Below are 27,259 nucleotides of genomic sequence, written 5' to 3'. Positions count from 1 at the left end.
TCAGCTACAAAAGAGATACCTGACTTCAATGTCCCATTTACATTTCCAGGGTCCATAAAATTCCTTTCTATTTTGCCAGCATTTTATAGTTTTAATAAAAAGGGTAGTAAACTAGTTACACAGACAATAAAACTTGAACTAACTTTACACCCTAACCCTGAAGTTTACCATTCATGAAAAACTGAATGTGACATTGATTTAGTAGCCATGTCCAATTAAAAAGTTGCACAATGAACATGATAAACAAGAGCCGTGGACAACAAAGGCTTTCCTGAAGCAGAGTTTCTTAACTGCACTGGACAGAAAGGGACTGGAGGGAGCAGACATACAGTTTTCGCTCCTGAAGCACCAAAAAGGAAATAGATAATATGTATTATTAATAATAGTTACATATGTAGATAGGTAGGTAGGTAGGTGGATGGAGGGATGGATAGATGGATGAATAAGGAAAGCGCTATGTATTTCTCCCTTTACACCAAACAGAGCGAGTCACCAAAAATTTAGCAGTTGTAAGATTCATGTTAGAGGGCTATTGAGATGACTCAGTGGTTAAGAGCACTGGATGCTCTTTCAGATTATCCTGGTTCAAATCCCTGCATCCACATGGCAGCTCACAACTGTCCATATCATAACCCCAGCTCCAGGGGCTCTGACATCCTCTTCTGGCCTCCAAGTGCACCCAACACATAAGTGGTACACAGATATACATATAAACAAAACACCTAAGCTCATAAAAATGAATTTTCTTAAAGATTAATGTGTTAGGCCAGGCAGTGGTGGCACACGCCTTTAATCCCAGCACTCAGGAGGCAGAGGCAGGTGGATCTCTGTGAGTTTGAGGCCAGCCTGGTCTATAGAGCGAGTTCCAAGATAGCTAGGGCTGTTACACAGAAAAACCCTATCTCAGAAAACCACAAAAAAAAAAAAAAAAAAAAAAAAAGGTTCATTGATGGGGGAAGTACTTGAAGTACTTCTGTGTATGTGTTTCTTATTGGATGATAAAGTACTGTTTGGCCAATGAGGCAGCAAGTTAGGCGGGACTAGGAGTCAGGGAGGATTCTGGGAAATGTAGTAAAGAAGTGGTGATCCAGGCAGGAAGTGACATAGCAGGAAGACTCATATATAAGCAAGGGCAAGAAGGACACTGCAGAGAATGGGAAAACCAGGCTATGCACAATAATCTCCAAAATGTCAGAGTCTGCTAAAAGTAACACAGAAAGACTATCTAGGTCCTGCCACCAACAATACTTGCCCCCAGTAACCAGGACCAGGGTCAGCCAGTCTCAGGCTAAAAGCAATGCAGTACTATGAATGAGAGAACAAACCGAGGGGGAAACGTCTGAGCCGTGTGAACCAAGGCCTGCTCCTACCTCTGAATATTTCCCTCGATAACTACTTAAGCTTCGTTCCATTCTTCGCAACCGCTGAAGCAACTGCTCTCTGTTGAGGCTGTCAGAGCTGCCTGGTGCGTCTTCAGCCTCGCTCTCCATATCAGAAGGTGGGTCAAAGGTGGCAGCGGGACAGTCCAGGTCAAGCTGGCTCAGGGACTCTCTGGAAGATGTTCGCACTAAAGACTCTTTAGAAGACCAGAACAGAGATTCCTTTATGGGACTCCGAAACAGAGACTCCACTGAAGGCACTCGGAGCTGGAGCTTCTGTGCAAAGGTCTGTGTGTCGCCCGACTGTAAACAAAGCCCAGCAGAGCCAAGAGTTAAAATATGCACTCAGACATCTACTCTCCTGTCACCAGCGTGGTCTAGTAAAAACTCTAACAAGTTCAATTTGCATCCCAGATAAGTAACACAAAACGCTGCTTAGTGAAAATGAAAGACACTGGCCAATTTCTGTAAATGCAATGTCTGGATCTGGAGTCTGAGAACTGGGCTCTAACTCTCCTGCCCGTCACCTAGCAGTGCACGCTGTCACTGAGTCACTGTCCTTCAGTCTGCACATCTGTACAAAGGAAGCCCGTTTACCATGCTGACCCCACAGTGACCCCATCTACCCACCTGGGAGACCCTTTAATAACACGCTGTGCCCAAAGTGTGGGCTTCGGGGTGAAGTCCGAGGTGAGGAGCTCAACCCAAGTGGGTCTGACCTGGTGAGTCTTCATGGAGTTAATGGTCCACATCATTCTTTTCACCAAAAAGGGGAATGGGCTGAGGGAGAAGGTGTGCTCTAGTGAGCCACTTCTTCTTGGAGGGGAATGGAGAAGTGGAGTGGGCCTGTCATACAGCTCGCTCTGCTGGAGCCCGGGCCACGAACTCAGGCTGTCTGTAAGTAGTATAACCTGGAAGCCACTCAAATGTCCACAGCAGAGAGCGCACTGCAGAGTATACCCAGAGGCCCAAAGCTGCAGGGGCTGGGGAGATGGCTCGGTGGGTAAGAGCATGTCTTGCCCTCTCAGAGGACCTGGGTTCTATTCCCAGCATCCATGTCAGGTGACTCACAAGCACCTGTGTAAGTCCAGCTTCAGGGAATCTGATGCCTCCAGGCCCCTCAAACACCTGCACCCAAGTGCATACCCCCATATGCATACATATAATTATTAAATAAATAAATAAATAAATAAATAAATAAATATCAAGCTAGAAAGCAGTGTGCAGCTGGGTGGTGGTGGCACATGCCTTTAACTTCAACACTTTGGAGGCAGAAGCAGGTGGATCTCTGAGTTTGAGGCCAGCCTGGTCTATAGATCGAGTTCAAGGATGCCCAGGGCTACACAGAGAAACCCTATCTTGAAACACTCCCTCAAAAAAAAAAAAAAAAAAAAAAAAAAAAGAAAATAGAATGCATATCATGAGCTCATTTTGACTTGTTTCTAAGTACTTTTTAATTTCTATGTATATTTTCACAGGTGCCATCAGAACAGTCACAAAGGACAGACACATGCAGAGATAACCTGTCTTCGCATGGTAAAACTTTGGTTGGATGTAGTTTTTGTGTTACATTATTCTGCACCTTTTAGTTTGTTTCCATAATGTACAAGTTTCATCCTCATGATGGAGGGCTCAGAAGGAAGAGAAGGAATGCGTCCTGTAAAAAATCTTTAAAACTGCTCTTACTGGCAATTCCATTACCAGTTATCGTCTGGCCCACATGACAACATCCTCACAAAAGACCCTGGGACAGACAGATGAAGCACGTGGGAAGAAACACTACAAACAGCTGGGATTTCAGGGTCTGCAGCAGCTAATGAACAATGTCAAAGTCTGTGTTTGTAGACCAATATCATCTCAGCTGCCACATCTACTATGATGGGCTGTAACTTTCATTGCATATTTTTTGGAGCTGGGAGGACCACAGGGCTAACACGTGCTTGGCAAGTGTGTATCACTCTGCTTCAGCCTTCTGAAGAGTTGTGTGACTCATCCCTTCAGTGGTAGAGTCAGTTTCACCAAAGCCCAAGTCTCAACTACTTGTTCTACAGGACCTGGAGTAAGTTACTAAGCTCGACAGTCCTGTCTCCTCCTCTGTAAGATGGGGTGGAGAGCACGATGATGACGATGACGCCATCTACTCTGCACGACTACAGCAAAGACTGAATGAGTTAACACAACAGGCAGCAGCAATGAGCATGAAGAGACGGGAAAGGAAGAGATGCAGCTTCAAACAAAAGCAAAGGCAGAAATAAGAGGCTCATAGCACGGTGGACGCAGAGCATGCACTCTTCTGGTTACAAGAACTAAGGGCATTTGCTAGGGGCCTGGCTTAGCTCTGCCACAGTAGGTAAATGACTTTGAAGAAGTGACACAACCTCTTTCTGCCTGTCTCTACCTATATAAGATGAAGCCAGCAGCACCCTTGTCATGAGGTGGGTGGGTATTAAGAATGTAGGCTCACCCACAGCAGGTACAACTTTCACATGACATCCAGTGTGGTGATATATTATTTATGATTTATTAAACCTTGCTTGAGGATTCAGAAAGCAAAGCCAGCCTCAAGCTATAGAGATCAGGCAATGATGGTACACACCTTGAATCCCAGTACTCATGATTAGGAGATAGATGGATCTCTGTGAGTCCAAGGCCACCCAGATCTACACAAGATTGATCCAGTCCTAAAAAGAAACAGCTCACACAAAGATGATCTCAGCACTTGGGATAATATGCCTTTAATCCCAGCACTAGGGGTATAAAAAGCAAAGGGTCTCATGTAGAGATTTAGTCTCTAGCCATGTTGAGGAGAGCACAACAGTCTGAGTGAATCTGAGGAGCAGTGAAGTCAGGAGCAGTTAGAGGATTGCTCCTTGGTGTGAGCTGAGGCAGAGGTAAGACCTAGTGTCTGGCTTGTTTGCTTTTCTGATCTTCACAAAGCTTGAACCCCAGTATCTGTCTCTGGGTCTTTTATTTATCAAGTTACAATCCAACCTTTCCTTCTTCCTTCCTACCACAGCCAGAGTTTGAGAGCAAGAACACAACCAGACTAAAATGTTCAGCTTCTAAGACACAGATTTAAACCCATTAAGGTGCAAACCACCCAAACCCCACCCAGTCCAGAAAACGGTTAATTAAAACTACGGTGACACACAGTGTGGGGATGTGAGGCAACCCATGCAGACTGCCAGCTGTGGCTGCTGCTACACAGAATCACCCTCTGCACTAGCAATTCCATTCTGAACACATGCACCAGCAGAGAGGTGCAAATACGGCCGGCAAAAGACACAATTCACAAAGACCCTAAATCAAATTAGCCTAGTCAATAGAATTTCGGTTTAACTGTCTTGTTCACCAGTGGAATAGCAGCCAACAATCCTGTTTACCTCTGGAATACTAGAAAGCAATGAAAATGGTTTGAAATCATAGCAACAATACAAATCAATATCATGGGGTATGAAACAAAAGCTGCCAGCCATGCTGGGCTCACACTGTGACTTCAGCTCTCCAGAGGCAGGGGCAGGGCCACTGCTAGTTTGAAGCCAGCCTGGCTTACACAGAAGTTTTAGACCAGTCAAGGTGAGATGTAAAACTATCTAGAGCAGCGGTCCTCAACCTTCCTAATGCTGTGGCCCTTTAATACAGTTCCTCATGTTGCTACTTCATAACTATAACTTTGCTACTGTTATGAGTTATAATATTTTTAATGGTTTATCTTATGTGCACTGGTATTTTGCCTGCATGCGTGTCTGTGTGAGAATGTTGGATCCTCTGGAGTTACAGCTTATGAATCATAATGTAAATACCTGATATGTGACCTAAAGAACTGGAAGGAGGGAGGGAGGGAGGGAAGGAGGGAGGGAGGGAGGGAGGAGGGAGGGAGGGAGGGAGGGAGGAGGAGGGAGGGAATAGGCAGGCAGGCAGGAAACCAGACACTTTTATAAAGGTCAAAACAATAAAATTAACTTGCAGTGCTAGGAGCAAGAACGGTGATCACCTCTGAGGAAGAGGGAAGGGACCAGAAGGGAGCCAAAGGCTTTTATTAATTATTTCTGATTCTAGGGAATTTTAAAATTTTTATTATATCCACTAATTTATTTGTGCATATTAGGAAATAGAACATATAAATCAGAGGACAACTTGCAGAGTCAGATCCCTCCCGGCACCAGTGGGTCAGTCATCAGGCCTAGTGGCAAGCACCTTTACCTGATGAGCCACTTTGTCTGCAAACACAGCCACATACTAGTAAAAACAAACAGGCCAACAATCTGAAAGGACTTACATCTTTAAATAAATTAGTAACCAACCTGAGGAGGGGATGCTTCACTTCTATTAACACCATCTGGAGATTTTGTAGCTTGTGTTGATACATTCTAAGAACAAGAAAGAACATCATTAAAAAAAAAAAAGAACAGAAAACTAAAGTTTTAAAGCTTTTAAGACAAAATATTAAGTAAAACCTAGCAGATGCTTTTATCTATTGAACAAAATTAGTAATTGTTTATTAGAACATTTTCATGCAAGCAAAAGTAGTGTGGTTAAGTATTTTAGAAAAATGACTTTGCTGTAGAACATGAAACTAAATCATAAAGATTAGTGTGTAGCAAGTGTATTTCAAACTAATCACAAACCTCTTCCCCTTACAACACTGGTTTTGTCCCCATAACAAAACCCACCAACAGGGACTTGGTCAGCATAGCTCACTCCCAATAGAAAACTATCCAAAAAGAAGTCATGTCACCTGCTCCCTACAGTAAAATCACATTCAAATTAAAATTATTTGGGCAAAGCTATTAAAAAAAACAACAACTTGGTAATAAGAAATTGAAATGCTTCATTCATTCTAAGCCAGCAATGTAAATGAAGCCAGTGTAAACACTTTGGGAAAAATGTTCTACTGGAAACTTCTTCCACAGGCACTGGCTTTTGTTTTCTTCTGTTGGTGAGCCCAGTGCTCCCAGGGAGAGTCACTGGTTAGCGGATGGCATGGCTTGCACAGACAAAGCTCAGGATTCTGAGATTGAGAACTCGGTAAGCATGCCCGGAGCACTGCCTCTGTGATTCACCACACTACAGAAGCCCCCTAGGAAAACCGCCTCCCTGCTTTACACAGCAGCATGGCACCCCACACATACAACACTGGTCACTGTCCCAGTAGCCCAGCAATTACATGCTACACTTCCTCTTCCTTTACAGCTTACCCAAAGAAAGATCAAAGAGAAATGGGTAGCTTGTCAAGAGTATTCTCAAGTTCCTCAAGGTAAATTAGGTATTTATTAATAACAAAGTAATCTTTGGGTATTATAAATTTATTGTGTAATATAATTTAGCCTTATTTTTCAGGAAAGAAAGCAAAATATTTACAAATGGAGGATTTCCTTGGCATTCTTGTTAAGTTGCCCAGACTGGTCTTTTAAAGTCCTAAGCTCGGAGGAGGCCCTCCCGCCTCGGTTTTTCAGTCCTGAGTTACACAGGTGCACTACCATCCTAGTGTAGGATTTACTTTCCTGGAGACATCCACAGTGAGGAACCAGCGTGTGTGGAGGTTGGAAACAAAGTGACCATGTGTGAGAACAGATGGTAGCATCCCAAAGGATGGATATGAGCTACATATTGTTAGCAGTGGGTAACAGGCATGTGGTGAGGGGAATAGTCACATTATTATTATCTATGATATGCTTCAAGTTTTCCTGCATCAAACCTTTTAAGCACCTTCGCTTCCCTCTAAAATAGGTTCTTAATTTTTTTTAAGTTACATAGAAAAAAAAAGGTTGGGAGAGCATTGGAATTAACGAGCCTTCCTGATCACAACCACTTCAATCACAGGTAATGCTGCACAGGCCACATTATCTACATAACATCATGATAATACACTGGAAGGCTAGGAATACACTTGAAATTGAGAAGAAGGCCTCAGAGAGCTCCATAAGCTAGGTCAGGAGAAAGAGGGAAAGCCAGGTCCATATTCTTCTTGAAGGCAATGAATGACCTGACACACAACCGTGGTCCATGGGAGGAAGCTGCTCCACCAAGCCCACAGCACACAAGATTTAAAACCATATTTAAAGCTTTCTTCTCTTTAGACTTCTTGTTTGTTTTGAGACAGGGTCTTCCGTAGTCTAAAGTTTTAAATTAACTAAGTTGCCAAGGCTGGCCTTGAACTCCTGATTTTCTTTCCTTCCTTCACTTCCTGAGTGCTGAGATTACAGGCATGCATATGCATGGCCAGCCTCGAAAATACTTTTAAACGTAAATTCTGTATTATACAGCAAGCAAGTACAGTATAGCTAGGGAGCACACTGGCCTAGTAGACTGTGTGAATCTAAATCAGGGCTCTCTAGAAGCAAAGCTTGAGGTTTCTGCCACTATCTGTAGAGTCCTCCTTTCTGCCTTGTTCCATTTTCAGCTTTTGCAATCCCTGTCATCTGCAGACCCAACACCTCCTGTACGCTGCTTATTTTCTCCTGCAACGCTGGGATTCTTTTGTGTAAACATACACATTGACATCTTTGTCTCCACACTAACCCATCAGCTCTCAGAGGGCAGGCACACCAATATTCCCATCCTGGCGCCCAGTACCTGACATTTTGCCTAGGAGAAGGCACTTAATGAACCATTGTTAAATCCTTGCCTGGGCACTTCCTTCACACAGGAACTCTCAAAGTCTTCCAGAGAAGCAGGAAGCACTCGCTCAACATATGCTGATGACCAGGGTCACCAACTGAGGGCAATAATTGAACAACAGAAAAATCCATTCAGCTGATTTTCCTACAGCTTCTCTTTTTTGCCAAATTTGTCTTCAAATATATTCTTTCCATTTTTTCTACAATCTTTTCTAATTACACCTGTTTCAATATTTCTATAGTCACTTTTTTGACTGCTGAGCACTAAGGAGACAGTTATTTTTAAAAGTACAGAAAGAAAAATGTTTTCCAAAATTAAATTAAGCCCTGGCAGCATAGCACATACTTTTTACACTGGCAACTGGAAGGCAGGTGGATCTCTGAGTTTGAGGCCAGCATGGTTCACATAGCAAGTTCCAGGACAGCCAGAGCTAATGATAGTGATATCTGCCTCCCCTGATAAAAACCTTTAAAAAAAAAAACTAAATTAGGGAAAACTCAGCATTTGATAAACTTGTAATTAATCCACACTAAGTTTTTATTATGATACCAAATAATTATTCTGTAGTTTCCCTTTCTCATGAAGACGTACGTTTTTAATCATGAACATATAAAATGTATATGATTAGGTTTTTTTTTAGTTTACTTAAGTTTATTTTTAAATAATTTAAAGCATTTTTACCTTGTAGCATATTTGACAACAGACTAGGAACTGAAAAGAAATTATTTTATCATATCTTTTAAGTTTCTATTACTCCTATATGCACAATATAGCATGTCTTTTTTTTTTTTTTTTTTTTTTAAGTAAACTGGTAGTCTGTGTATCTGGGATTCCTGACTCTGCCCCAAATATCTTTATAAACAATAAGTGTTCCTTATAGCCAGAGACAGAGGGAAAGCAGTTTTCCAAATGTCCCTTGCCATCCCGTCGTCACCCTGAGCCGCTTTCTTCTCTAGACCCAAGTTTAGAGTAAAACCAAAGACCACTGTCATCTTTATGCACACCAAGACTTCACTGGCCATCTGGCTTAAGAACAAATGTTCTGTCTCTAGCCACTAGCTATCAAATTAAACTAATTCTCAACATTTGGAAAAACTGCAAACCCAGTTCAGCCATCCTCCAAGGGAACTTAAAGGCAGAGAAGTAAACTCTGCTACATTTTAGTTTATTAAATCATCAAGTTACCAGATACTCCAAATAGAAAAATGTCTACTTTCCCAAAATAAATCACATATAAAGTTAAAACTAAGTGAATTCATTCATTTTTTAAATGAGACAGCTGTTTCCTTTCACACTTAAGAACTAGTAATTATAAAACAATACACTTACTCTTAACTATCGTTTCAAAATAAAGACATGAGCATGCTGTGATAGAATCCACCTGCCTATGCAATGTTGTTAATTATTGACTTACATAATGAATGCATGATTTCCCTTAAAAAATCAGTCTCATTTCAAACACTCTTTGCTTCTTCCTAACAGTAAAACAGATTTCTAATCACCCATACTGGCTTTTTCGGTATAAGCAAACATTTCCAAAGGATAAAACATAAGCGCTAGTTCTGACGAGTGAAGGTGGCCTTCGCTACATTAGTGGGAAGGGGGATGTTACTGTGATGCTGTTAGAGTCCCAGGAAGCAGCTAGTAGCCAGACTCAGTAACTTGTTCTCGAAGATTTAGAGCAGGGTTAGCAACACGACACTGAAGACACTACGAGGGAAAGCAAGTGATAAACCACATGAGACTTGCGGCTACAACTACCCAAATGTTTTGCTTCCCCACAAGGGAATGCAAAAAGCAGTGGAAGGACTCACCACACTGCCAATCTGTGTTTTAGGCTGTTTGGAGGAATCCAAAGCAAAGATAGTATACTCAGAGAGAAAGGCAGGTTCTGCTACCATCCCGGCTAGTACCTGTCTCAGTCAGTGTAATAAGCAGAGGTATAAAAACAAGACAAACGATGAATACAAATCATGGCATGTTCCAAAATAATCTATCTCACAGCACTATACTACAACATTTGTAATACTGCAGCCACTCATGATAATCACCCCGTCTCCCAAAAAAGAAACAGTAAGTTGCTGGGAAAGATCAGGAATGGGATGAACCAGTGAGTTTAGGATGACTTGCTAACTGGCTTACACATGTCTGCAGCAGGCATCATAGTACCCAGTATATCTGGCAACTTGGTATTCCAATATTTAAAAAAATGCACAGAAGTGCAAAGTTCCGGTGACAAGCAATGAAGACTCTCAAGATAATGCCCAGAGCTAACAGACTGTATACTTAAACTTTCCTAGGAGGCTACATCTGAGACGTCACATTAGCTCTTCTGACCGGACACCATCCTCCTCCTCCTCAGCAGCAGCAGCAGCAGCAAAATCATGACAGTAGGACACTTGAGGAGGTGGTGGGCAGGTATAGGGCACAGCTACAGCCCAACACTGCAAACTTCACAGATCTGCACTCATCCTCACTCACTGAGTTACATACACCAAAAACAGAAAACTTTCATGTTAACCATATCTCAGTAAAGTGGGCTTGAAGATAAATGTAAACAAAACTTTAGCGTAACTTTCATAAACACTAAGATGAATTCTTTTTTTCTCTCTCTCTTTTTTTTTTTAATATGGAACACTTCACGAATCTGTGTGTCATCCTTGCACAGGGACCATGCTAATCTTCTCTGTATTGTTCCAGTTTTAGTATATGTGCTGCCGAAGCAGGTGCCTGAGATGAATTCTTTAGATACTTAAAAAGACAGCACTGAAGTATACACAAATAATAAAACACAAAAAGCCTTTATTAATACTTATATGCAGAATTACTTTTACCAAAAGTACATACATAAGAGCTGAGCAGTGGTAGCACATGCCTTTAATCCTAGCACTCAGGAGGCAGAGGGCTACACAGAGAAACCCTGTCTCAAACCCTCCCCGCCAAAAAAAGTACACACATAAGAAAAGTGTAAAATAAACAAAATCTATTGACACTAGTTCTCTGGATACATATTCTTTTGTGCTTTCTTTTTCTTCCAGAAGCTGTTACACCAAAATGGAAACAATCATGAATTGGGTATATATATATCTTATTTAAAATGATTTATTTTGCATGTGTATGTTAACATCAGTTGTCTTTCCTGACTGCTCTCCACTTTACCTATTGAAGCAGGATCTCTCCCTGCTAGTCTACAGCTAGCCAGCTTGCCACAGGGATCCTACCTTTGTATGACAAGGGCTAGAATCACAGGCTGCTCCCACACTTGTCTGGCTTTTGTGTAGGTCCTGGGGATCTAAACTACAGTCCTCACACTTATAGAGCAAGTGCTGTCCCCACTGAGCTACCGCCCCAGACCACCCCCTCAATAACAGAGACTGCATGCCTACTCATGAGTGAAACTGCACATATTACTAACAAATATACAAGCACACAAGTTCAGTGCATGTAAGACAGGAGAGATTTGAATAGGAGCTCCATGGGTATCACAGATTTCTCACTGGTAACTGTTTTATAGTTACAACGGTATAATTACACAGGATGTTGCTATTTAGAGAGAGGGTACACAAGCTCCCCCTAGTCCTTTATAATCTACTATGCATATCAAATTATTGCAAAATGAAAATGCTAAAAACAATTAATCCAATAAAATATTGACAGCAGTTGTTTTAAGAAAAATTATATAATGAAGTATAACATACTCTATGGTATATAATATACTATATAATGCAGTACATATAATATACAACAAATTATATATCCTGTAAAGGACATGTCTGAAAAGAAGTATGTGCAAAAGTTTAAAAACATTAGCAGGTGTTGGTGATACACGCCTTTAATCCCAGCACACAAAAGACAGAGGAAGGCAGATCTCTGAGTTCGAGGACAGCCTAGTCTACTGAATGAGTTCCAGGACAGCCAAATCTACACAGAGAAACCCTGTCTCATAAAATCAAAATTTAAAAAAAAAATTCACTTTTCCCTCAGGACTTTAAGGCTACAGATACTGACTACAGTATTCACCAGCTCTTTACCCAGCACTATACTAGAGACATCCTAATTATAGACAGGCAAATTTTTTGGTTTATTTGGTCTAGATGGTGTTTTAAAACAGGCCCTCGCTGGGTAGTGGTGGCACACACCTTTGATCCTAGTACTCCGGAGGCAGAGACAGGTGGATCTCTGTGAGTTCAAGGCCAGCCTGGTCTACAGAACAAGTTCCAGGACAGCCAAGGCTACAGAGAAACCATGTCTCGAAAAACAAAGAAATAACAATAAAAAAACAAGCAAACAAACAAAAAAACAGGCAACCATGTAGGTGACCTCAAGCTTCTTATGTAGCAAGGATGACTTTGAATCATTGACTCTCCTGACTCTTGTTCTCCCCCTAACTGGATTAGTTAGGTGTCACTATGCCAGGCTAAGACAAAATAAAATGAAACAATTTTTAAAAACGATGCCTATGCACTTTGGTGTGTGTATGCATGTAAGCATGTGGGTAAATGAGACCAGAAATTCATGTTGAGTGTCTCCCTTTATTGCTCTCAAACTTTTCTTTCTTAAATATTTATTAATTTTTATGTGCATTGGTGTTTTGCCTGCATGCATGTCTGTGTGAGGGTGTCAGGTCCCCTTGAACTGGAGTTACAGACAGTTGTGAGCCACCACGTGGGAGATGGAAATTAAACCCGGGTCCTCTGGAAGAGCAGCCAGTGTTCTTAACCGCTGAGGCCATCTGTCCAGCCTGGTCAACCTTACAGTCTCTCACTGAAACTGAAACTCACCAATCTTGCAAGAGTGGCCAGCTAGCAAGCTCCAGGGATCCTTCAGCCTCTGCTTCCTCAACTCAGGGATGACATGTACACATCATCACACCTGGCTTCTTACATGGGCTCTGGGGATCCAAACTTGAGTCTTCATGCTTATACAACAAGCATTTTGCCAACTGAGCCATCTCCCAAACCCAGGATACAGGTTTTTTTTAAAGCTCTTTTTGTAATATTGATGATTAGAGCTCCTGGGATGGAATCTAAGAACTTCCTATACTAAAGTCTAAATGTTATTACCAATCATACATTAAACTATGCTAAATGCCTGCCTAGCTCTAAGAATCCCATCCAAACTTACTGAAAATCTGACTCTGGGGCTCTCAGAAATGCCATTCTTTTAATAAATGTTAACTTTAAGTTGAAAGCTAGACAGATTCACTTCTCTTAGCTTCCAAGTTAATTTTTTTAAAGGAAAAACATTATTACCCATGCAAGTAAAAAAAAAAAAAAAATTACAAGTTTAAAAGGGAGTATATGTGAGGTTTTAAGAGAGTACCACCCGAGGCTGGAGAGATGTCTCAGAGGTTAGGAGAATTGGCTGCTCTTCCAGAGGTCCTGAGTTCAATTCCCAGCACCCACATGGTCCACAGCAGAGTCATCATGGCACCAACACTGAGTGTAGTGATGCTCCGGAATTCACGTCAACAAACCATCTGAAGCCTCTTGGCTACCTTGAAGGATTTCAGCCTATCCAGTGAGTCTCATGCATGCCATGCCTTCTACAACTGTGTCTTTCTACGATGGGGTAGTCACTATTTTTTCTGAATTCACCCATTTTTCCTTGTGGTGATATATTATTTATGATTTGATAAAGCTTACCTGAGGGTTCAGGATGCAAAGTCAGACACAAGCTATAGAGGTCAGGCAGTGGTGATACACACCTTTAATCCCAGTAGCCATAGAGGTAGGTGGCAGTAGTACACACTTTTAATTCCAGAACTCAGAAGACAGGTAGATGGATCTCTCTGAGTTCAAGGCCACCCTGGCCGACACAAGAATAAAGAGTAATAGAGCTCATGCCTTTGATCCCTCCACTTGGGACCACATACCCACAACTGCCTGTAACTACAGATGCAGCAGATTCATCACCCTCTGGAGAACCCCCAGAACTGGAGTTATAGGCAGTATGCATACCCATGTGGTTGCTTGGAAATGAATCTGTCCTCTTTTTTGGTGGGGGGAGGTTTCGAGACAGGGTTTTTCTGTGGCTTTGGAGGCTGTCCTGGAACTAGCTCTTGTAGACCAGGCTGGTCTCAAACCAGACATCAGCCCGCCTCTGCCTCCCAAGTGCTGGGATTAAAGGCGTGCACCACCACCGCCTGGCTGGAAATGAATCTGGGTCCTGTGTAAGAACAGCAAATGCTCCTGACTGAGCCATTTCTTCAGTCCCCTTAATATCATCCTATATTTGTTATACTTCACAGGAAAAAAAGGAAGAGAAACGATTGGTTTTCATGCCAGCTGCTAGCTATATGGAACTGGTTGTTAGTTTTCAGTTTCTAACCACCAGCTTGAATAGAGGGCTTTTCCTCATATTTGAACAAAACATTGCTGAATTATTCTAATAGCTTCCAAACGTTAAAAAAGCATATCTATCCTCAAATTATTTTTCTATAACAGTTTACAAGAGTTAACTGTATTTAAAAAAAGAAAAAGACCAGTTGAATTATTAATAAATATAATACCTAGGAATTGAATAACAGGTTTGTCAAAATTGTTTCCCATAGTGTCCCCATCATCAGCATTGGTTTAAGTTCCTATGAGAAGAGTATGAGAATGCCACACTAACCTCTCTGTTTGGTGTCACGTCATCAAGCTGCTCTGTAAATGAAGATGTCCTGCTTCTAATCCTTGTTGGTGTTGAAGAGCTGGAGGAAGCCTACATTGAAAAATTATTGTACAAATTAAAAGACAGCACTAACTAGTACATTATTCTTTTGTTTTATATTGGCTTATTATATTTTATCACTCTTTCTTTTTTTTATTACATTATTCTTGAGCAGTTCTTTTCTCACTTCATGCCCAGGAATCAAAAAAAAAAAAAAAAAAAAAAAAAAAGGAAAGGGACATAATAAGCAGGAAAGAATATTACAATAAAATCAACTTAGCTACCCACGAGGTCCTTGACCTGACAGTCAATTTTAGCAAATATATATATAATAAGATAAGGCTGTGATTATATTTAGGATGATACTATTGGGGGAAACTGAGGTCAAGTAAAGAGTATACAAAAAATTGTACTATCTTTGCCATTTTCTGTAAAACAAAATGATTCAAAATTTTAAGTTCATTCAAAACAAAACAGAAAGGTTGAGCCAGATGGTGATGGCATACACCTTTAATCCCAGCACTCAGGAGGCAGAGGCAGCAGGTGGATCTCTGTGACTCTGAGGCCAGACTGGTCTACAGAGGGAGTTCCAGGACAGCCAAGGGTACAGAGAAAGCCTGTCTTGAAAATTTAAAACCAAAGAAACAAAAAGGTTGTCAATTTCAACTTTAAAGTCCCTGAAACATTCAGTACAATGTCCCAACTTTCTTTGCACAGCTGGACACTGAGATGCTAAGAACAACAGGACTACTTGAATCCTCAATGTAGAACAAAGAGCCCAAATACTAACCCTGGCATCCAAAGTCTACTCTAATGTGAGCTAAAAACAGCCCTGAAAGTGCAAAAACCAGAACATGAAGACTCCTCTGTACTTGTAAGAAAATATCACCTCTGAACTCGCCACACCAGAGAACAAGTGGACAAATGGAACTCTTTGAGCATCATACACATACAAACACTACACACACACACAAAGAAAAACAAACAGACATACATTAAACTTCACATCCGGCAGATGTTGAGTAAACAGTGTAGAAATAATTGGCCATCCACTCTGGGAAAGATACAAATGCTAGCCTCTTAATGGAAATGATGTTTATGTCAAAGGCAGAGTGTAGAGTGAGTTTAAGTGACAAGGACACGTATACCTAAGCTCAATAACTTAATAAACAGCCTAAGTTCAACCTTAAAAACTTACTAGCCCAGTCCTCTCTTTATATGCAATAGGCAACTTGAGATCTGGCAATCAGACACACCCACGTGGGACTGAGTCACACGTAAGAAAATAGACTTACAAAGTTAAAGGTCACCCTTTGGGAAGCATAGGAACAGAGCTGGAAACTGCAAGGGAGCACAGAGCAGTGGGAGAGGTCATGCTGGTGCCTGGTGTGAGTAGCTGAACATTTTTAAGAACCCAGGAGGTAGTAATCAGCCCAGGCTAAAGAGCCTTCCAGAAACTGTGACTTAAGAAGTATATAAAGATGAAGAGTGAGCTCTGAAACACCCTGTGCCCAGAAGAGTAGGTTAGCACCTGGCAACATCCAGACTCAGGGTTCACTGCTCTTCTCTGGAGCAAGGAGAGGAATGAGAGAGAGGCGGCACTCTCCTGGGGCACAGATCTTTAATGGGCTCTCACCCTTAGACAGGTATGAATTTAGAGCTTGGAGACAGCTCAGTGGAAGAGCATTTGCCTAACATGGGAAAGGCCCTGGTTTGTGTGCGCGTGCGCGTATTATCCAGGCTCACATTCCTATTTCATTCCCTGCCAAGTTCTTAGTAGCTGACCAGAGGCTTCAACTTCACTATAAGAAAAACCAGTCCAGACAGGTTATGGTGGCAGCGCATGCCTTTTATGCCAGCACTCTGGAGGCAGAGGCAGGTGGATCTCTGTGACTCTGAGGTCAGCCTGGTCTACAAAGCAAATTCCAGGACAGCCAGTACTTTTACACAGAGAAACACTGGTGGGGGGGGGTTGGGGGGGGCACGATCCACCTAGCATTTCAGTAGATCCCACAAGACTCTTGCCCTGTGGATGACATGTTACTCTCACAACTGTTTTACCATAGATGAAGGTGGGGGGGAGGGATCTGAAAACATGGTTTTAGCTGAAAATGAACTGTTCTAAACTAAGGACAAAAACAACTACCCACGTAAGTTTAACGTAGTCACATAAGCCCTTCAAATGTGGGCCTACAGGACAGAGACTGAGGCTAAAGGAGTACACTCTTGCTGTGCTAAATAAAAGCAAAATGCCTACAGGGACACATGGCAAGTGCTGGCAGTCTCTAGCAAAGAGACCTCTTCAACAGCCCTCAAAGTGACCGAGACCTCCAAGCACTGACTGACCTCTACCATAACCACATGGACATGGCAGGTAAGAAGCCAACATGGACAATACCTTGACAGCCGTAAAACAGAGCCAGACTGCTGACCTACAGGACGTGGAGTCTCCAGGCTAGGCAGCACTAGTACTGTGTGAAAATGAACAGTAACTTGGGGAATGGTCAGGGTTGGTCCCGGTCCACAGTCCTCGGCTCTTCATCCCCCATCAGAGGCTCCTTGGGCGCTGCCCTAACCCTCCTCGCAAACACTCCCCTACACGCACACAAAAACTCCTATGCACAGTATCACAATAGTGGAAGCACGTGTCTCCCAGCCATGCAGGGACTCGTGTGCCCTTCCAGGCAAATGTTACACCCAGCACAGCACCTTGTAGGAACTGTTTAGTAAAAAATCCTTAATAAGTACAAATGACTCCTTATACTTTGTCACTTTGGGTCCTCACGATCATCTGAAAGGTACAAAGGGCATGCTACATTGTACCCAATCTCCTGATAAAATACAAAGGGCGTGTTACATTGTACCCAGTCTCCTGATGAGACTGGATGCTCAGAATGCTTACACAGCTTGCCCAAGTTAGACCTCCACTAACTAGGTCAGCACACAGGCTGTCTAACTCCTGTCCACCTCACCAGCTCTCTAGATGACCATTTCTCAAAGTGCTCTGGGACTCACAGTAAAAATAATCACGATACCACCATACCTCTACCTAATTCATAGAGACAGCCCTAAAACAAACGTTGCACAGAACTTTTCATTAGCACAGGGTACAGCAGCTAGGCATCAAACCCATCCATCTAGCCCATCACCCCACACACATCCAGTCTTTACGGCATGTAAACTTCCTACCATCAGACATTGTTTTTTATTTTTGTTAATCTTGAACCATACACACATATGCAATGAAACATGGTTACATCTACTATGCATTTTCTTCCCCACCCACATTCCCTCTGGGCTCTACCAGTGCTGCCCATATGTGTAGGGGTGTGAGGCACCCACAGAAGCAGGAGAGACCTACCAGAGAGACCTCCACGACCTATGAGTAAGACTGCGTAAGACTGCGCGCTGATTCTCCCTCCCCCAGCAGCTGCTCACTAAGGAGAGGGTCCTGGAGAAAACCTCCCCTAGTGAGCTCTATCTTCTAACTGTAATTTCACTAAACCTAAGAGCAGACGTCCAGGTACAGCTCACAGCCACCTGGAATACCTTCACAGCACCATGGCATCCTTGTAAGCACAAAGCTCCTGTTCTGGTCACCAATGCTCAAATCTATACACTCCAAGGTATTTCATGTTTTCAACTATGATTTTAAAAAAGAAATTAGCATTATCCCCAGGTTAGCAACATGCTTTAAAGACAGCAAAACCAAAAATTTTGGATATTCAAGTTAGTAGGATGCTCTACATTTAAATTTACTCTACTAGAGGCTGCATTACCTGCAAGTTTCACAGACACTAAGTAGAATTATTAGAAACACAGGTATAATTCTGTATTACAAATCTATTTAGGTATCAGTGAGGTTTAGTTATTACGAATGGGTAACTTTCTGAAATCAACTAATCCCAGCTTTCTAAGAAAAAAAGGAAGCAAAGCAAAATTCTTTTTTTTTTTTTTTGGCCAACTAGTCACCTACAGAGAGTCCTCTGATCCCCTCACCCCTTCCAGTCTGCTGCTAAAGTGCTAAAGGCGCTGAAGACAAAACAAGCGCTGAGTGACTGACATCGCTATGGAATCATTAGCGTGTGTGGCTGCTCACAGGCCTTTTGATTTAGCTTCTGCTTCTCAGGTTTTGCCCCAAGCAGATGCAATGTCTTGGAAACAGGTGTGATACTAGGTTGTGCCAGCATACAAAGCATCTGCTCCTTAGCTCCTCCCACACTGAGGGTGGGGACAGGGCCACCGGATCTTTCTGCATTACAACACTGCTCCAGTCTCTGCAGATCAACTGGACATTCCAGTTAAGAAGGGTTACCTATCATGGGCTTAGTTTTCACATACAGTGCCCCCTGTTAACATCTCTGGATCTCACAATTTAACAAATCAGGCTAATTCATCCCAGTGTCTCAAAACTTTTATGACCCTAACATCGAGATTACAGATTTTCTTTTCTATCTGAGTCTGGGTGACTCCCTATGTAACCCAGACTACCCTCAAATTCTTGATTCTCCTTCCTCAATCTCCATGTGCTGAGTTTCTAGGTGTGTGTCACCAGGGCTGGTTCTGAAACAGGAAAAGTCTTGGGGCCAAAAGGGGGCTGGAACCTGTGCCCCAGGAATGTGCAGAGGCAGATCAATGCTCCGCACTGCATGTGGCTTTTCTCCCTTCCCGGCCATGAACCTGCAATGCCAAGGACTCTCACCAGACTCTGCAACCCTGTGGCTCCTGCTTTCACTTCATCAGACCATAATAACTCCATCCAAGGGTTCTTCAGAGCTGCCTCATTTATCCACTCATCAAAACGAGCGAGCGAGAAGGAAAAATAAAGGTTTCTCAGCAACCTGTCCAGATGCAGTCTATAAGCCACCAGAATGGTGTATACAGCTGGCATCGAGAATCGCCCGTTCTCCCTTGAGGAATCTGTACCCACACTTGGGCACATCTTACATTTGCAGCTCTTTCTTTGGGCAGACTCTTTTTCTTAAGCCTTGTACTTAAGCCTATATCAAGATAACGTTAATAAACCTCCAATCTGCTTCCTAACTGCCTAATCCCGAGACTCTTTGCCGTGTCAAAGCCATGAACCCTGGTTTGGTCTAAGTCAAGGGGTCAAATGACCCTTTCACAGGGATCGCCTAAAACCACCAGAAAACACAGATATTTTACATTATGATTCATAACAGTAGCAAGATTACAGTTATGAATTACCAACAAAAATAATGTATGGCTGGGGGCCACCACAACAGGAGGAACTGTATTAAAGGGTCACAGCATCAGGAAGGGTGAGAACCACTGGTCTAGGGGCATTTCTCAGTTTAGTGAGGGTAATATATGGTGTTGTCTGTCCCCCCTCTTCTCTGCTGATATCTACATGGGGGACACTTTTTTTTTTTTAACCACATAAACAAAACTTATTCTACTAAAACATAACAATGGCGCTGCAGAGATGGCTCAGCAGTTAAGAGCACTGATTGCTCTTCCAGAGGACCTCAGTTCAATTCCCAGCAACCACATGGTGGCTCACAACTGTCTATCATGAAATCTGGTGCCCTCTTCAGGCCTGCAGGCACGTGTGCAGACACAGCACTCATACCCAAAATAAATAAATAAATAAAATAACAATGTATTTCTATATAAACCATTATCAATGGGCACTGAACCCTCTTTGGTAGGAACACAGATTATAAACAATCAGGACAGCTGGGCAGTGGTGGCACAGGTCTTTAATCCCAGCACTAGGGAGACAGAAGCAGGCAGATTTCTGAGTTCCTGTTGACACAGCAAGTTCCAGGACTGTCAGGGCTACGAAGAGAGACCTGTCTCAAAACTCAAACCAAATAAAATAATCAATCAGAACAAATTTGGATTCTTCCCATCCCTGTGCTCTCTTTGGGAATTTAGGACAGGGACACTCTGTAAACTCAATTTTTCAATAATATGCCTCTTCAGGAAGAGACTCCTCTGCCATTTATGAGACATCATGCTGGGACTTTATGGTTTGTTTTTAAGATTTCTGCTACATTAACTATTATTTGGGGCCCTACTTTAAAAAAAAAAAAAAAGTCTGCAGGCTCAGGCAGGGCTTACATGTTGCTTTTGAAGAATGTTCTAACTGTGATGAAGCGTGCACACTGCACAGTCTGCCGTCCGAGCATGTGTAGGTGTGCAGTACGTGAGGCATGCTCACACTCCATGAGGCCATCGTTTCGTTCATGGCCAAAGCTTCTTCACATTTCCACTCAAACGCTGCAAGCCATTAAACAGTAACATCTACCCGCAGTCCCTGGGCCAGGTTCTGTTCTCCAGCCTGATGAATCTGTCTATCCTTATGTATTTCATGTAAGTAGACTCAAAATAGTTATCCTTTCATACCTTCATTTTCATAATATTTAAGTAAGTTTTAGTAATACTTAGTATGAGAACAAAAATGCCAAAATACTTTTTTACTTATGTAAAACACACACAAACCCACACACATATACACACACAGGCTGGAATTGAACACAGGGCCTTATGAATGCTGAGAAAGCACTCTACCACTGAGATATAGTCATAGCCCCATCTAACTGTTTAATAAGTTTTAGTAAGTTCTTTTAGTAAGTTCATCCTACAGAGTTAAAAAAAAATCAAAATATGTGAGTTGCTTTTAAAAAAATTAAGTAAAACCTGATTTGAAACATTTTAACTTTATTTTAATTCATACTTATAACCATCATCATCATATAATCAGATCTGATGAGCAAATGATTACTTAAAATAATAGCCACAAAGAAAGGATTCAAATAACCTTAGCATCAACCAAACAGAAATGACTAGGAATTAAATGGCTATCCTGTTATTTTGACACCAAGGGAGGGAGGGAGGGAGGGAGAACAGGCTGGCTGGCTGGCTGGCTGGCTCTATCCAATATCACTATTGCTATTGTATGGAAGTTTTGTAAATATTTACCCAGAACTACCAGCACCTGACAGACACTCTCCTGGAAACAAACATACCAGACAGTATCTTACAGAAAGCAAGCTAAGAACCAGAAAGCATGCACACAAAGGCCTCTAGAGAAACAAACTGAATGCCCAAATTTAGGTTATTACACTAAAATGCACTTAAAGAACCCTTCAGATAATTATCTTTATATAAAATTTATGTTTATTATCTCAGAGTTCACAATAGTTTAAAAAGCAGAAAGAAAATTTGATAGCACATAATGAGAAACATTACAAAAAAATACCAAATATAACCAAAGATAAGCAGGGGCTGGAGATGCACATTACATGACTTAGGGCAGGGGTGGACAACACTTGAACAAACTGAAGAGTGTGCAAAACAGGACCTTTCCTGTCTCAATACATCTTTCAAGGCAGTGGGCAGTGGTGGCGCACGCCTTTAATTCCAGCACGCAGGAGGCAGAGGCAGGCCGATCTCTGTGAATTCCAGGCCAATCTGGTCTACACAGAGTCCCAAAGCAGCCAGGACTACAGAGGGAAACCCTATCTGGGGGAAAAAAAAAATCCTTCAAGGCTCGGCAATTTCTTCTTCAAGAGATAGCAATCTATTTCACAAAATGATGACCTTCAGTCACCAAGATCATACACAAAGTGAAGACACCTTCCTTTAAAAACAAGGATGTGTAATCCACTACATAAGAGAGGCCATCAAAAGAGACTGCCAACCTCTGACTGAAAGTCCCTAACACTTGAAAATAATAACCCAAATATTTCTTCTTTCTGAGGTGCAGATCTGAAGGCAGGCGAGGCCCAGGCTTCTAATGGTAGCAGACACTGACAATTTGCTTTTCAGCTCTGGATGAAGATATTTTTTACCCAAAAGGATCCCTTAGGCCTTACCCACAGGACTCTGTCTGGCCCAGACTCTTCTCTCACAGTGTTAAGCTACAGGAACAGCAAGCTCTAACAGCTTAGCTTGCAATAAGCTTTTGTTGTTAACCCTAAAACCCCCTTTGCTACTAAACAAGTGCAGTTCACTTTTAGAGAAAAGGTCAAATTAAATGATAAATGCCTTATCAATAATTTATCCTATTAATATCTCACAACATATCCTTTTAAACTTGTATTTTCACTACACACACACACACACACACACACACACACACACACTTCTATTGGTTTGGTTTGGAGAACATGGGCTTGACATGTAGCCCAGGCTAGATCTGCATATGAAATCCTTCAGACCTCCCAACAGATATAAGGCACCTTGCCACTTATAAAAATACATACATTTCTTTTTGTCACAAAAAGTAGGTCAGAGTTTACATGCTGCAGTTAAACTGTCTCCTGTAACATCTACCATTCTATGTAAACAATACTTGTCTGCAGCTCTGATACTGTGTACCAATTAGGTCATCTTTGGGCTTTACAACTTCACCTACAGGAGGAATAATATCTACCTCATAGGTTTGTGTGAGGTTAAAATATCTGTTAACTGCTCAATAAGATACCCCGCAGGGACTCAAACCAATGGTGTTTGTTCTTAATGCTGCCTGAAAGATTTATTCAGCCAATTCTTCACCTGCCCCAGAATGCCAACACTAAAACAGCATCAGGGCTAGCAAGACAGCTCTGATGGCAAAATGCTTGAGTTCCATCTCAGAACCCAGGCTGAAAAAGACAAGTGTGGGGGCTGGAGAAATGCTCTTCCAGAAGACCCCAGTTCAATCCCAGGACCCACAGGGAAGCTCACAACTGTCTGTAAGTCCAGTTCCAGGGGACCTTTACACATAAACACTTCCAAGCAAAAACACCAATGCATGTAAAACAAAAATGAATTATTAAAAATAATGAAACACAGGTTGGTGGCACATGCTTGTAATCCCAGTGCTCAGGAGGCAGAGACAGGTGAATCCCAGGGTTTTCAGGTCAGAGAGACCAACCTATTTGGTGACTTCCAGGCCAGGGAGAAACTTTTATATCAAAAAAAAAAAAAAAAAAAAAAAGTTGGGGGAGGGATTCTGGAAAGACGGCTCAGAGGCGATGAGAATTTGTTGCTCTTGCAGAAGGCCAAGCAAGGTTCAGTTCCCAGAACCGACACGACGGCTCACAACCACACATGACTCAAGTTCCTTGAGATACAACAGCCTCTTCTGGCCTCTGTGAGCACTTGGCATGCGCATGGCATCCAGACACACACAGGTGAAACACTCACACAGATAAAAGAATTAAATCCAAAACTGTTTTTAAAATGGTAAAATAAAAAGTACAATGCCTGAGGATTGACGCCACGCTTGTCCTCTGGCCTCCACACCCACACGTACACACACACACCCACATGTACACACACCCACACGTACACACACCCACGTACACACACCCACACGTACACCCACACGTACACACACCCGTACACACACCCACACGTACACACACACACACACACACACACACGTACACACACCCACACGTACACACACACACACCCACACGTACACACACACACGTACACACACACACACACGTACACACACACATACGTATACACACACACATACGTATACACACACACATACGTATACACACACACACACGTACACACACACACACACACACACACACACACTAAAATGAAAACCGTACAACTAAATCTTTTCACATCCTAAACCTTCTCGGAATAAGTTTCTAGAAACAGGATGCCGGGTCGTTTTATATTTACACACCCTTAGTGCTCTCCCCCAATTAGCCAAGACGCCGCCTTTCTTGGAGCACCGACTTTCTAGGGTTCTAGGATCCCTCAAAGGAAGGGAGGGAGGAATCGGTGCTCAACCCACTGAGACTCAGAAAAGCCCGGGGAGTTTCAGCAGCAGCATCGGTGGTGGCGTCGAAACCCTGAGTCCGCTTCTCACACGAACACGCCCCCCTTTCCCTGGACCGAAACACACACGCCCCCTAAAAAGCAGCAAGAGCCGGGCGGCCGCAGGCTCCGTGCCCGCCCGCCGCCCGCCGTCACCCAGGTTCTGCGAAGTGACTAACTCGTGACAGCCTCGGAGGCTGGAACCGGCCCCGGGCGGGCTCCGGCAGGCGAGCGGCTCGACCGTCCGCCCTCGCTGCTCCATCGGGGGTTCGCTCGCAAGCGGGGCACTCGGGGGATCCTGGCCGTCCCGGGCTCCGGGTCCCGCGGCCGGGGGGGGGGTCAGAGGTCACACCCCACGCCGGACTCGAACCCGCCGCGCACCCCATCCTCGGGCCGGGCCGGTCCTAAGCGGGAGCACCGCGAGTAAGTCAGACGTCACGGCGGGGACGGGGGTGTGGGAGTAGCCAGGCCCGGGTCCCCACCGCGCCAGGACGGCCGCAGACCCAGGTCCTGGGGGGCGGAGGTCAAAGGTCACGGAGGAACGTCACCCCCCCCCGGGGCTCGGCGGCTCGGCGGCCGGCACCGGGCGCACCTGGGCAGGAGCTGACGCCTGCGGCGGCTGCAGCTGCTGCTGCTCCTCGCTGATCCTCTGCTTCAGCTTCTTGAACATGGCGCGGCGAGCGGCGAGCGGCCGGCGGCGTCTCTACCCGCGGGCGGCCGGGCCCGGGCCTCGCCGCCTTCCTGTGGAGCTCGCGGGCACCTCGGGGCGCTCGTCCTGCGGGCGTCGGCGTCGCCGCCGCCGCGTCGCTTCTTTCTGGGCGCCACTGGCTGCCCTCGGCGCCCCATCCAGCCCCCGTCAGCGGCGGCGGCGACAACGGCAGCAGGTGAACGCGCCCAGGGCGCCTGCGCGGCCGACGTGGAGCCTGACAAGAGCTGGCTACGGAGCGCCGCGGAGGACAAGAGTGGCAGAGGCGCGGGCGAGCGGGCGAGCGCGGGCGAGCATGCGCGCACGGCCGGGATCCCGCCTGCGCTGACGCCGGCGGAGGCTCTCGGAGCTGCGCAACCCAGCGGGGTGGGGTGGGGTGGGGGGACACCGGTTGAGCACCCAAGTGAAGAAGGCTGGGGTGAGAGAGGGTGGAGCTAGGGAGTCGGGCGTGTGTTCAGTGTGCGTTAGTACGATTACTGTAAGGATTCTCTCTGAGGGCTTTGGGTGGGTGGGTGGGTGGGTGGGTAGTTGCTTGGTTGATTTTAAGAGAAGGTCCTGGGGCTGAGGATGTAGAGTGCTTGCCTACCATACGCAGGAGAGCTTGGGTTCTATCCTCAGCACCGCATACACTGGGTGCGATGGTGTATTCCTGTAAACCCAACATCCAGAGGTGGAGACAGTAGGACCCTAAGTTCAAGGTCATCCTTGGCCACTTAACACTTTAAGGCCAGTTTGAGCCACAATGAGACCCTACCTCAAAAAATAAACAATTTGACCGTGTGTCGGTAGACTGACTTCGAATTTATGAGCTGAAGTGATTTTCCTGCCTCCAGAGTAGCTGCCTGAGGTCTACAGGTCCGAATTCTCAGCCCTTAGTGGTTAATACCTGCGGCTGCACTCCGGAGGAGCCGTCTCCCCACCACCCCAGACACTCCCATCTGCTAGAAAGGCTCCTACACTTGCACGATACAAAATACCCTGTGACCGCTGCTTGTCAATGCCCCGTGTGAAATTCCTCACCACCACTCTGGACTCGGCCCCGTTACTGACTGAATGGCATCCGCTCAGTTCTGATACTTTGGAGAGTACATGAAGATCTGGGCATGCTGACACACACGATTAATCCCAGCACTTGAAAAGCTGAGGCTGTTTGAGCTCTGTGAGTCTAGGCCAGCCAGAGCTACACTACATAGTGAGCTCCTGACCTCAGGCACAGAGAGAGAGAGAGAGAGAGAGAGAGAGAGAGAGAGAGAGAGAGAGAGAGAGAGAGAGAGAGAGAGAGAGAGAGAGAGAGGGAGAGAGAGAGAGACAGAGAGAGAGGAGAGAGAGAGGAGAGAGGGAGAGAGAGAGAGGGAGAGAGGGAAAGACAGAGAGGGAGAGAGAGGAGAGAGAGACAGACAGAGAGAGACAGACAGAGAGAGAGAGAGAGGGAGAGAGAGAGAGAGAGAGAGAGAGGAGAGAGAGAGAGAGAGATTCCACAGGTTGAAGCCTCAGTCCCACAAGAGTGCTCCCAGCTCCCAATGCCAATCACAAACCCAAGTTGTTTAACTTGTGTTTCTGACCCATTAGCTATTATGGGGCTCCTGGGGTCCCCTCCTGATATCTGATAGATTGTTGGAACATCACACAGAACTTGGGGAAATGCTTTGCTTACATTTGTCAATTCTGTACAAAGAACACAGATAAAGAAATTCATAGCCAAACGCCTGAGGGAAGGAGTCCTGTCTGAGCATATAGTACCTTGTCTTAGTTTGCTTGAGGGAATTCAAGGCAGGAACCTGGAGGCATGAACTGAAGCAGAGGCCATGGGGGGGTGCTGTTTACTGGCTTGCTCCCCATGCCTCACTCAGTTTACTTTCTTCTACAACACAGGACCACCTGTCTAGGAATGGAAACACCCACAGTGGGCTTGAGCCCTCCCACCATTAGTCATTAGGCAAGACAACGCCTCCACAGACTTGCATGCAGGAAAGGTTATGAGTGCTTACATTTAAAAGCCAGAGAGAACTTAGAAACACCAACAATGTACCTCAAGGTCTTAGGAAAACAGCGACAGATCAAACCCAAATTCAGTAGGTGACAAACCATTAGCCAAAAT

At 44.1% G+C, this 27,259-nt stretch overlaps 1 protein-coding gene and 1 non-coding gene across 7 annotated transcripts in view; both read right to left on the bottom strand.

Moving 5' to 3' along the window:
• Window positions 1-25,343, bottom strand: part of Golga4 (golgin A4) — an 86,181-nt gene extending 60,838 nt beyond the window's left edge. For 3 of the 6 annotated variants that reach the window (XM_027415339.2, XM_027415340.2, XM_027415342.2), the window contains exons 1-5: window positions 25,048-25,343; window positions 14,616-14,705; window positions 9,815-9,913; window positions 5,684-5,749; window positions 1,371-1,682 (exon numbers count right to left, since the gene is read on the bottom strand). In XM_027415339.2, coding sequence (XP_027271140.1) covers window positions 1,371-1,682; window positions 5,684-5,749; window positions 9,815-9,913; window positions 14,616-14,705; window positions 25,048-25,125 — 645 coding nt within the window. In that variant the 5' untranslated portion in view covers window positions 25,126-25,343. The remainder of the gene's footprint in view (window positions 1-1,370; window positions 1,683-5,683; window positions 5,750-9,814; window positions 9,914-14,615; window positions 14,706-25,047) is intronic. The other 3 variants (XM_027415344.2, XM_027415343.2, XM_027415341.2) reach the window with 2 other exon arrangements.
• Window positions 10,624-10,726, bottom strand: LOC113835632. The gene has a single exon (XR_003485310.1). It is a non-coding gene; the product is annotated as a U6 spliceosomal RNA (small nuclear RNA).
• Window positions 25,344-27,259: the final 1,916 nt, after the last annotated feature.

The sequence above is a fragment of the Cricetulus griseus genome, chromosome 4 (genome assembly GCF_003668045.3).
Source record: "Cricetulus griseus strain 17A/GY chromosome 4, alternate assembly CriGri-PICRH-1.0, whole genome shotgun sequence".
NCBI classification, from domain to species: Eukaryota; Metazoa; Chordata; class Mammalia; order Rodentia; family Cricetidae; genus Cricetulus; species Cricetulus griseus.
The sequence above is the reverse complement of the archived record's forward strand: the minus strand, read 5'-3'. Positions and strand labels throughout refer to the sequence as shown.